Here is a 13,290-nt window from a genome sequence, read left to right as displayed (position 1 = left end):
AAATGACATATTTCTGTATTTCATTTTCAATGCATTAGCAAAAATGTCCTAAAACAGGTTTTCACTTAGTCGTTATGGAGTGTTGTGTGTAGATGGGTGAGAAAATATTTTAATTCAGGCTGTACCACAACAAAAATGTGGAATAAGTCAAGGGGTATGACTCCCCAGTGTTTCTCTCTGAGGTACATAATAATAATATATATCCCATTTAGCAGACGCTTTTGTCCAAAGCGACTTACAGAGGTGTGATGGGGCCACTACTTTTACATATGGGTGGCCCCAGTGGGAAAGACTCAACCCACGACGCATGGTACTAAGTACAGTATGTAACGCCATGCTCTACCGACTGAGCCACACAGGACTCTTGAGGCATTGTGTTCTACTCAGGGTTTTGTGTGGACTCCTACTGAGAGGTGTGATGGGTAGGAAGTAGAAACCACAGGTGTGACTACACTGCAAAAGACTCAATCTATCCAACCACCATGGTACTAAGTACAGTATGTAACACTTGCAAAGGTTAGATATACACCTACAGCCTGTTCCATTTATACACTAGGTATCCACCTACAGCCTTTTCCATTTATACACTAGATATCCACCTACAGCATGTTCCATGTATACACTAGATATCCACCTACAGCATGTTCATTTATACACTAGATATCCACCTACAGCATGTTCATTTATACATTAGATATCCACCGACAGCATGTTCATTTATACATTAGATATCCACCTACAGCATGTTCATTTATACACTAGATATCCACCTACAGCATGTTCATTTATACACTAGATATCCACCTACAGCATGTTCATGTATACACTAGATATCCACCTACAGCATGTTCATGTATACACTAGATATCCACCTACAGCATGTTCATTTATACACTAGATATCCACCTACAGCATGTTCATGTATACACTAGATATCCACCTACAGCATGTTCATGTATACACTAGATATCCACCTACAGCATGTTCATGTATACACTAGATATCCACCTACAGCCTGTTCCATGTATACATTAGATATCCACCTACAGCATGTTCATGTATACACTAGATATCCACCTACAGCCTGTTCCATGTATATACTAGATATCCACCTACAGCATGTTCCATGTATACACTAGATATCCACCTACAGCATGTTCCATGTATACATTAGATATCTACCTACAGCCTGTTCCATGTATACACCTAGATATCCATATACACCTACAGCATGTTCATTTATACACTAGATATCCACCTACAGCATGTTCATGTATACACTAGATATCCACCTACAGCATGTTCATGTATACACTAGATATCCACCTACAGCCTGTTCCATGTATACACTAGATATCCACCTACAGCATGTTCATGTATACACTAGATATCCACCTACAGCATGTTCATGTATACACTAGATATCCACCTACAGCATGTTCATGTATACACTAGATATCCACCTACAGCATGTTAATTTATACACTAGATATCCACCTACAGCATGTACATAGATACACTAGATATCCACCTACAGCCTGTTCCATGTATACACTAGATATCCACCTACAGCATGTTCATGTATACACTAGATATCCACCTACAGCCTGTTCCATGTATACATTAGATATCCACCTACAGCATGTTCATGTATACACTAGATATCCACCTACAGCATGTTCATGTATACACTAGATATCCACCTACAGCCTGTTCCATGTATACATTAGATATCCACCTACAGCATGTTCATGTATACACTAGATATCCACCTACAGCCTGTTCCATGTATACACTAGATATCCACCTACAGCATGTTCCATGTATACACTAGATATCCATCTACAGCATGTTCCATGTATACATTAGATATCCACCTACAGCCTGTTCCATGTATACATTAGATATCCACCTACAGCATGTTCCATGTATACATTAGATATCCACCTACAGCATGTTCATGTATACATTTACATTACATTTACATTTAAGTCATTTAGCAGACGCTCTTATCCAGAGCGACTTACAAATTGGTGAATTCACCTTCTGACATCCAGTGGAACAGCCACTTTACAATAGTGCATCTAAATCATTAAGGGGGGGGTGAGAAGGATTACTTATCCTATCCTAGGTATTCCTTGAAGAGGTGGGGTTTCAGGTGTCTCCGGAAGGTGGTGATTGACTCCGCTGTCCAGGCGTCGTGAGGGAGTTTGTTCCACCATTGGGGGGCCAGAGCAGCGAACAGTTTTGACTGGGCTGAGCGGGAACTGTACTTCCTCAGTGGTAGGGAGGCGAGCAGGCCAGAGGTGGATGAACGCAGTGCCCTTGCTTGGGTGTAGGGCCTGATCAGAGCCTGGAGGTACTGCGGTGCCGTTCCCCTCACAGCTCCGTAGGCAAGCACCATGGTCTTGTAGCGGATGCGAGCTTCAACTGGAAGCCAGTGGAGAGAGCGGAGGAGCGGGGTGACGTGAGAGAACTTGGGAAGGTTGAACACCAGACGGGCTGCGGCGTTCTGGATGAGTTGTAGGGGTTTAATGGCACAGGCAGGGAGCCCAGCCAACAGCGAGTTGCAGTAATCCAGACGGGAGATGACAAGTGCCTGGATTAGGACCTGCGCCGCTTCCTGTGTGAGGCAGGGTCGTACTCTGCGGATGTTGTAGAGCATGAACCTACAGGAACGGGCCACCGCCATGATGTTGGTTGAGAACGACAGGGTGTTGTCCAGGATCACGCCAAGGTTCTTAGCGCTCTGGGAGGAGGACACAATGGAGTTGTCAACCGTGATGGCGAGATCATGGAACGGGCAGTCCTTCCCCGGGAGGAAGAGCAGCTCCGTCTTGCCGAGGTTCAGCTTGAGGTGGTGATCCGTCATCCACACTGATATGTCTGCCAGACATGCAGAGATGCGATCGCCACCTGGTCATCAGAAGGGGAAAGGAGAAGATTAATTGTGTGTCGTCTGCATAGCAATGATAGGAGAGACCATGTGAGGTTATGACAGAGCCAAGTGACTTGGTGTATAGCGAGAATAGGAGAGGGCCTAGAACAGAGCCCTGGGGGACACCAGTGGTGAGAGCGCGTGGCGAGGAGACAGATTCTCGCCACGCCACCTGGTAGGAGCGACCTGTCAGGTAGGACGCAATCCAAGCGTGGGCCGCGCCGGAGATGCCCAACTCGGAGAGGGTGGAGAGGAGGATCTGATGGTTCACAGTATCGAAGGCAGCCGATAGGTCTAGAAGGATGAGAGCAGAGGAGAGAGAGTTAGCTTTAGCAGTGCGGAGCGCCTCCGTGATACAGAGAAGAGCAGTCTCAGTTGAATGACTAGTCTTGAAACCTGACTGATTTGGATCAAGAAGGTCATTCTGAGAGAGATAGCGGGAGAGCTGGCCAAGGACGGCACGTTCAAGAGTTTTGGAGAGAAAGAAAGAAGGGATACTGGTCTGTAGTTGTTGACATCGGAGGGATCGAGTGTAGGTTTTTCAGAAGGGGTGCAACTCTCGCTCTCTTGAAGACGGAAGGGACGTAGCCAGCGGTCAGGGATGAGTTGATGAGCGAGGTGAGGTAAGGGAGAAGGTCTCCGGAAATGGTCTGGAGAAGAGAGGAGGGGATAGGGTCAAGCGGGCAGGTTGTTGGGCGGCCGGCCGTCACAAGAAGCGAGATTTCATCTGGAGAGAGGGGAGAAAGAGGTCAGAGCACGGGGTAGGGCAGTGTGAGCAGAACCAGCGGTGTCGTTTGACTTAGCAAACGAGGATCGGATGTCGTCGACCTTCTTTTCAAAATGGTTGACGAAGTCATCTGCAGAGAGGAGGAGGGGGGAGGGGGAGGAGGATTCAGGAGGGAGGAGAAGGTGGCAAAGAGCTTCCTAGGGTTAGAGGCAGATGCTTGGAATTTAGAGTGGTAAAAGTGGCTTTAGCAGCAGAGACAGAGGAGGAAAATGTAGAGAGGAGGGAGTGAAAGGATGCCAGGTCCGCAGGGAGGGCGAGTTTTCCTCCATTTCCGCTCGGCTGCCCGGAGCTCTGTTCTGTGAGCTCGCAATGAGTCATCGAGCCACGGAGCGGGAGGAGGACCGAGCCGGCCTGGAGGATAGGGGACATAGAGAGTCAAAGGATGCAGAAAGGGAAGAGAGGAGGGTTGAGGAGGCAGAATCAGGAGATAGGTTGGAGAAGGTATGAGCAGAGGGAAGAGATGATAGGATGGAAGAGGAGAGAGTAGCGGGGAGAGAGAGCGAAGGTTGGGACGGCGCGATACCATCCGAGTAGGGGCAGTGTGGGAAGTGTTGGATGAGAGCGAGAGGGAAAAGGATACAAGGTAGTGGTCGGAGACTTGGAGGAGTTGCAATGAGGTTAGTGGAAGAACAGCATCTAGTAAAGATGAGGTCGAGCGTATTGCCTGCCTTGTGAGTAGGGGGAAGGTGAGAGGGTGAGGTCAAAAGAGGAGAGGAGTGGAAAGAAGGAGGCAGAGAGGAATGAGTCAAAGGTAGACGTGGGGAGGTTAAAGTCGCCCAGGACTGTGAGAGGTGAGCCGTCCTCAGGAAAGGAGCTTATCAAGGCATCAAGCTCATTGATGAACTCTCCGAGGGAACCTGGAGGGCGATAAATGATAAGGATGTTAAGCTTGAAAGGGCTGGTAACTGTGACAGCATGGAATTCAAAGGAGGCGATAGACAGATGGGTAAGGGGAGAGAGAGAGAATGACCACTTGGGAGAGATGAGGATCCCGGTGCCACCACCCCGCTGACCAGAAGCTCTCGGGGTGTGCGAGAACACGTGGGCGGACGAAGAGAGAGCAGTAGGAGTAGCAGTGTTATCTGTGGTGATCCATGTTTCCGTCAGTGCCAAGAAGTCGAGGGACTGGAGGGAGGCATAGGCTGAGATGAACTCTGCCTTGTTGGCCGCAGATCGGCAGTTCCAGAGGCTACCGGAGACCTGGAACTCCACGTGGGTCGTGCGCGCTGGGACCACCAGATTAGGGTGGCCGCGGCCACGCGGTGTGGAGCGTTTGTATGGTCTGTGCAGAGAGGAGAGAACAGGGATAGATAGACACATAGTTGACAGGCTACAGAAGAGGCTACGCTAATGCAAAGGAGATTGAAATGACAAGTGGACTACACGTCTCGAATGTTCAGAAAGTTAAGCTTACGTAGCAAGAATCTTATTGACTAAAATGATTGAAATGCTACAGTACTGCTGGAGTAGGCTAGCTGGCAGTGGCTGCGTTGTTGACTTTGTAGGCTAGCTGGTAGTGGCTGCGATGTTGACACTACACTAATCAAGTCGTTCCGTCGAGTGTAATAGTTTCTACAGTGCTGCTATTCGGGGGCTAGCTGGCTAGCTAGCAGGTTGATTGCGTTACGTTACCTTAAAAGAACGACAATAGCTGGCTAGCTAACCTAGAAAATCGCTCTAGGCTACACAATTGTCTTAGATACAAAGACGGCTATGTAGCTAGCTAGCTACGATCAAACAAATCAAACCGTTGTACTGTAATAGTTTCTACAGTGCTGCTATTCGGGGGCTAGCTGGCTAGCTACGTTAAAAGAACGACAATAGCTGGCCAGCTAACCTAGAAAATCGCTCTAGACTACACAATTGTCTTAGATACAAAGACGGCTATGTAGCTGGCTAGCTACGATCAAACAAATCAAACCGTTGTACTGTAATGAAGTGAAATGAAAATGTGATACTACCTGTGGAGCGACGCGGAATGTTGACCGGGTAGTTGAAGTTCAATTCGGTAGAGGTTGGCTAGCTGTTGGCTAGCTAGCTAGCAGCATCTCCTACGTTAAGGACGACAAATAGCTGGCTAGCTAACCTCGGTAAATAAGATAATCACTCTAAGTCTACACACTCTAAACTACACAATTATCTTGGATACGAAGACAGCGAAGACAACTATGTAGCTAGCTGACACTACGCTAATCGAGTCGTTCAGTTGAGTGTAATAGTTTCTACAGTGCTGGTGGACAGTGGATGTTAGCTAGCTGCTTAGCTAGCTGCTGGGCAGATACGTTAGGACGACGAAATACGATAATTATGCAATTATCTTTGATACAAAGACGGCTATGTAGCTAGCTATGAAGAAATTGCTAAGATTAGACAAATCAAAGCGTTGTACTATAATGAAATGTAATGAAAAGTTATACTACCTGCGGACCGAAGTGTAGATGCGACCGCTCGCTCCAACCCGGAACCTACAGCATGTTCATGTATACACTAGATATCCACCTACAGCATGTTCATTTATACACTAGATATCCACCTACAACATGTTCATTTATACACTAGATATCAACCTACAGCATGTTCATTTAAACTTTAGATATCCACCTACAGCATGTTCATTTAAACTTTAGATATCCACCTACAGCATGTTCATGTATACACTAGTTATCCACCTACAGCATGTTCATTTAAACTTTAGATATCAACCTACAGCATGTTCATTTAAACTTTAGATATCCACCTACAGCATGTTCATGTATACACTAGATATCCACCTACAGTATGTGCATTTAAACTTTAGATATCAACCTACAGCATGTTAATTTATACACTAGATATCCACCTACAGCATGTGCATTTAAACTTTAGATATCCACCTACAGCATGTTCATTTAAACTTTAGATATATACCTACAGCATGTTCATTTAAACTTTAGATATCCACCTACAGCATGTTCATGTATACACTAGATATCCACCTACAGCCTGTTCCATGTATACATTAGATATCCACCTACAGCATGTTCATGTATACACTAAATATCCACCTACAGCATGTTCATGTATACACTAGATATCCACCTACAGCATGTTCATGTATACACTAGATATCCACCTACAGCCTGTTCCATGTATACATTAGATATCCACCTACAGCATGGTCATGTATACACTAGATATCCACCTACAGCATGTTCATGTATACACTAGATATCCACCTACAGCATGTTAATTTATACACTAGATATCCACCTACAGCATGTTCATGTATACACTAGATATCCACCTACAGCCTGTTCCATGTATACACTAGATATCCACCTACAGCATGTTCATGTATACACTAGATATCCACCTACAGCATGTTCATGTATACACTAGATATCCACCTACAGCATGTTCATGTATACACTAGATATCCACCTACAGCATGTTCATGTATACACTAGATATCCACCTACAGCATGTTCATGTATACACTAGATATCCATCTACAGCATGTTCCATGTATACATTAGATATCCACCTACAGCCTGTTCCATGTATACATTAGATATCCACCTACAGCATGTTCCATGTATACATTAGATATCCACCTACAGCATGTTCATGTATACATTAGATATCCACCGACAGCATGTTCATGTATACACTAGATATCCACCTACAGCATGTTCATTTATACACTAGATATCCACCTACAACATGTTCATTTATACACTAGATATCCACCTACAGCATGTTAATTTAAACTTTAGATATCCACCTACAGCATGTTCATTTAAACTTTAGATATCCACCTTCAGCATGTTCATGTATACACTAGTTATCCACCTACAGTATGTGGATTTAAACTTTAGATATCCACCTACAGCATGTTAATTTATACACTAGATATCCACCTACAGCATGTGCATTTAAACTTTAGATATCCACCTACAGCATGTTCATTTAAACTTTAGATATATACCTACAGCATGTTCATTTAAACTTTAGATATCCACCTACAGCATGTTCATGTATACACTAGATATCCACCTACAGCATGTTCATTTAAACTTTAGATATCCACCTACAGCATGTTCATGTATACACTAAATATCCACCTACAGCATGTTCATGTATACACTAGATATCCACCTACAGCATGTTCATTTAAACTTTAGATATCCACCTACAGCATGTTCATTTAAACTTTAGATATCCACCTACAGCATGTTCATGTATACACTAGATATCCACCAACAGCATGTTCATGTATACACTAGATATCCACCTACAGCCTGTTCCATGTATACACTAGATATCCACCTACAGCATGTTTATGTATACACTAGATATTCACCTACAGCATGTTCATGTATACACTAGATATCCACCTACAGCATGTTCATTTAAACTTTAGATATCCACCTACAGCATGTTAATTTAAACTTTAGATATCCACCTACAGCATGTTCATTTAAACTTTAGATATCCACCTACAGCATGTTCATTTAAACTTTAGATATCCACCTACAGCATGTTCATTTAAACTTTAGATATCCACCTACAGCATGTTCATGTATACACTAGATATCCACCTACAGCATGTTCATGTATACACTAGATATCCACCTACAGCATGTTCATGTATACACTAGATATCCACCTACAGCATGTTCATTTAAACTTTAGATATAGCTATGAAGACAATCCTTTTTGTAATTACTAACTGTTATACTAACTGTTGCCGTCATCATTATTAGGGTTGGGGGTAATTTAACAGAAAACAAAGTGCGATAATTAACTGAATTGGAGACGGAATTGACCTCAACTCTGATCATCTCAAATCCTTTCTACTTCCTCTAATGTGACTACCCGTCCTCTTACATCAGGTTCCTTGATGCCATTACAGACCTTACAGATGGTTAGGCAGCTATGAAGACAATCGTGTTTTCTATTTCAAGGTAGACCATTGCTCTCTCTCTGGTGTAACTGTGCACTCACATGGACACACACACACATACTGTACAAGCATGTACACATACACACACAGACACTCACCTTAGCTTCCTTGATGCCAGGACACAGCTTACAGATGGTTGCCACGGCCGTATCCTCTGCGACGATCCCATACCCGTCTTCATCCACCTCGGCAAACTCTGTGGCCAGCCATTCACTCCTCATCTTACTGCCGAGGCTACCCTCCCCTATGATGCTCCCTCCTCCCAGACCTCCTCCCCCGCCTGCCCCCCCTCCATGCCCGATGGCAGAGGGGTGGGACACCAGGTAACGGAGCCCTGTCACCCAGATGTTGGCCACGTCAGCTGAAAGAGCCACCAGGTCCAGAGACTGGGACATACAAATACACATCAATGAAATCTAAAAGTTTTCTCAAGTAAAACAATCAAATTAAAAACATTTGGAAAAATTAGATAAAAGAGATGAATAAAGTAATATAATTAAAAACAGAAAGGCTGTCTATGATGATTTAAAAACCTCAGTGTTATCTGCCTTTGCCTGACTGCCAGTCTGTTTCTGCTCTCTTGCCAACTACTTGGCACCACAATTCCCAAAGGAGATGTCAAGACAGCACAAGCTAATCTGGGACCAGGTTAGTGTCTGCCCCTCTTCCCCTCCTACCTGGTAGTCATCCCCGTGGATAATAGAGAAGGCTGCCTCCTCAGCCAGGTGTTCTGCAGCAGGTCCGTTATGCAGGAAGGTCTCAGTGCTCTTCCCTGTCCTAACCTCTCTGATAGTGACCATGTCCAGGCGGGCACGCTCCCCATCCTTCTTAGAGGGCTCCCAGCGCAGGCAGCTGAGGTCCTGGTCCAGGGTGTAGAAACGACTGTAGATCCGGGAGTTGGGACGCACCTTCTTCAGCTCACAGCCCCCTGCATGAAGGCCAGGCAGTCGGACGCTGCTCACCTGGAGGAGGGGGAAGGAGAATACATTTCAATTGAATCCTTATCCTCCTTATGAATCGGTCATGTATGACTTATGAATGCGTTTTGAAATCCATCCGTCGGTCAAATAAAGTGTTTCCCATTTCACTTTCATTTACAGACTATAATTCTAAATCCAGGTAGTTTTTTTGAGACACTAAAAACGTACCTTCTTCTCTGAGGGTATGCTACTGAAGGACACTGTCTTCTTGCGCCCGCCGGCCAACTTGTGCAATGAAGGATCCTGGGTAAAACACAGAGAAGAGCAGAGAGTGAGACAGGCAGACAAGTCTACTTATCCTACAGGCTATGTTTAGAAGTGTCAAGACAAGACATTACAGGCATATCCCATCAACTGACATAGTTACAATAGGAGTAGAGACGTATGTGGACAAGGGGCCCAACAGAGAAGAATGTAGAATGTAAATAAGTAATAATGAGGTAGCTATGAAAGCCATCAGTAATATCCCCGTGAATGATGAGCCAGACACCTGAAATAAAAGGTCTGCTAATCTGAATTTATCTTCACAGGCTTGGAAGGCTGGAAATCAATTGTGCCATTTAATTTCCTGTGTGGTAATGTGGCACTGATTCACACAGTGTACAGAGTCTGGTCTTAGGGCTGACAGGGCCCACAAAAATAGATCTTCTGTGTTCACACTCACACATCTGTTCTCGCTGCTTCCTGCGTCTTTCAGTCTCCAGAGGACAGCTGATTGATTGACAGGTGGGAAGAAGACAGCTCTATTGTCACTGGGTGCTGAAATGTCAGGGCTGGTGTCAACGCAACAGGTCTCTGTCTCTCTCTCTGTCTCTTTCTCGCTGTCCCTCCTGCTGTCCCTCCTGCTGTTCCTCTCTCTCTCTCAGCTGGCCATTATAACACAATATGCTCTTCAAGGGTTTTGAAAACCACATAGGTATAATAAGACTTCTAAGTTCTATTCTTTCAAATCCACATCTCAGTTTATAAGCAGTAGATTTTTCTCCGTGGTCAAAAAGGGGGCGAGGTAAAACATATGACATTACTACCAGGAAGACTTCCCACACAGGTTAATACAAATCCAGTTTTCAGAATAACAAGTGTGCACAGGCAGTGGCTTGTAAATGAAGACATTGTGTAAACGTGACAATGTGTTTCGATATGAATTCCAGCCTTTGTGCAATATTACTGATGATAAGGAATTCAAACCAGAAAAAAATGTGTGTGGTAGAGGCACCATCAGAGCCAGACAGAGCACTTTCATCCTGCTGTCATGTAATTATGGGGTTGTACAGACAGCACTGACTGACAGACTCTAAGTGCAGCCTTTTGTTACTGTAATGACATTTCCACCATTGATTCAAAGCATGTGGCCAGGACTGCACTATACTGTAGCATCCAGCCAGGCTGTAACAGAGTTGCAGCCATGGGTTCAAATAATATTTCAAATCTTTTCAATATTTGCCAGACGGGCAGGTTTGCCAGACTGGTGGGTTTTTAACTCTTGCAACTATTCAATTAGCTCCAAGCCTGAAAAAAATATACATACAAAATAGGATTTGAACCCAGATTGTAGGAGTGTTAACATCTGACGTAAATAAAGGCTCGGCTCTCGCTAAATCACCTGATCCTGGTTTACTATTTGGGAGGGGGAGCTTTCAGCCTATTTCTGTCCTAATACCTCAAACCCATAGCAACACATCCTGGCTGTCCTACAACTAGCCTAGCACATCACCATCAGATATTACATCCTGGCTGTCCTACTACTAGCCTAGCACATCACCATCAGATATTACATCCTGGCTGTCCTACTACTAGCCTAGCACATCACCATCAGATATTACATCCTGGCTGTCCTACTACTAGCCTAGCACATGACCATCAGATATTACATCCTGGCTGTCCTACTACTAGCCTAGCACATGACCATCAGATATTACATCCTGGCTGTCCTACTACTAGCCTAGCACATCACCATCAGATATTACATCCTGGCTGTCCTACTACTAGCCTAGCACATCACTGTTAGATATTACATCCTGGCTGTCCTACTACTAGCCTAGCACATCACCATTAGATATTACATCCTGGCTGTCCTACTACTAGCCTAGCACATCACCATCAGATATTACATCCTGGTGTCCTACTACTAGCCTAGCACATCACCATCAGATATTACATCCTGGCTGTCCTACTACTAGCCTAGCACATCACCATCAGATATTACATCCTGGCTGTCCTACTACTAGCCTAGCACATCATCATCAGATATTACATCCTGGCTGTCCTACTACTAGCCTAGCACATCACCATCAGATATTACATCCTGGCTGTCCTACTACTAGCCTAGCACATCACTGTTAGATATTACATCCTGGCTGTCCTACTACTAGCCTAGCACATCACCATCAGATATTACATCCTGGCTGTCCTACTACTAGCCTAGCACATCACCATCAGATATTACATCCTGGCTGTCCTACTACTAGCCTAGCACATCACCATTAGATATTACATCCTGGCTGTCCTACTACTAGCCTAGCACATCACCATTAGATATTACATCCTGGCTGTCCTACTACTAGCCTAGCACATCACCATCAGATATTACATCCTGGGCTGTCCTACTACTAGCCTAGCACATCACCATTAGATATTACATCCTGGCTGTCCTACTACTAGCCTAGCACATCACCATCAGATATTACATCCTGGCTGTCCTACTACTAGCCTAGCACATCACCATCAGATATTACATCCTGGCTGTCCTACTACTAGCCTAGCACATCACCATCAGATATTACATCCTGGCTGTCCTACTACTAGCCTAGCACATCACCATTAGATATTACATCCTGGCTGTCCTACTACTAGCCTAGCACATCATCATCATCAGATATTACATCCTGGCTGTCCTAATACTAGCCTAGCACATCACCATCAGATATTACATCCTGGCTGTCCTACTACTAGCCTAGATATTACATCCTGGCTGTCCTACTACTAGCCTAACACATCATCATCAGATATTACATCCTGGCTGTCCAACTACTAGCCTAGCACATCACAATCAGATATTACATCCTGGCTGTCCTACTACTAGCCTAGATATTACATCCTGGCTGTCCTACTACTAGCCTAGCACATCACCATTAGATATTATATCCTGGCTGTCCTACTACTAGCCTAGCACATCACCATCAGATATTACATCCTGGCTGTCCTACTACTAGCCTAGCACATCACCATCAGATATTACATCCTGGCTGTCCTACCACTAGCCTAGGACATCATCATCAGATATTACATCCTGGCTGTCCTACTACTAGCCTAGATATTACATCCTGGCTGTCCTACTACTAGCCTAGCACATCACCATCAGATATTACATCCTGGCTGTCCTACTACTAGCCTAGCACATCACCATCAGATATTACATCCTGGCTGTCCTACTACTAGCCTAGCACATCATCATCAGATATTACATCCTGGCTGTCCTACTACTAGCCTAGCATATCATCATCAAATATTACATTCCTGGTTGTCCTACTACTAGCCTAGCACATCACCATCAGATATTACATCCTGGCTGTCCTACTACTAGTAGGACAGATATTACATCCTGGCTGTCCTACCACTAGCCTAGCACATCACCATCAGA

General features: G+C 44.6%; 1 protein-coding gene across 1 annotated transcript in view; it reads right to left on the bottom strand.

Annotated features, from left to right (window-relative positions):
• LOC135519348 (inactive phospholipase C-like protein 1) overlaps positions 1 to 13,290 on the bottom strand; it is a 157,985-nt gene that overhangs the window by 32,014 nt on the left and 112,681 nt on the right. The window contains 4 exon segments of the mRNA XM_064944528.1: positions 8,769 to 9,056; positions 9,348 to 9,601; positions 9,604 to 9,627; positions 9,806 to 9,893. Of these exon segments, the coding sequence (XP_064800600.1) occupies positions 8,769 to 9,056; positions 9,348 to 9,601; positions 9,604 to 9,627; positions 9,806 to 9,893 (654 nt within the window).

This window comes from Oncorhynchus masou, chromosome 29, assembly GCF_036934945.1.
Source record: "Oncorhynchus masou masou isolate Uvic2021 chromosome 29, UVic_Omas_1.1, whole genome shotgun sequence".
NCBI classification, from domain to species: domain Eukaryota; kingdom Metazoa; phylum Chordata; class Actinopteri; order Salmoniformes; family Salmonidae; genus Oncorhynchus; species Oncorhynchus masou.
This window is presented reverse-complemented; position numbering and strand designations above follow the sequence as displayed.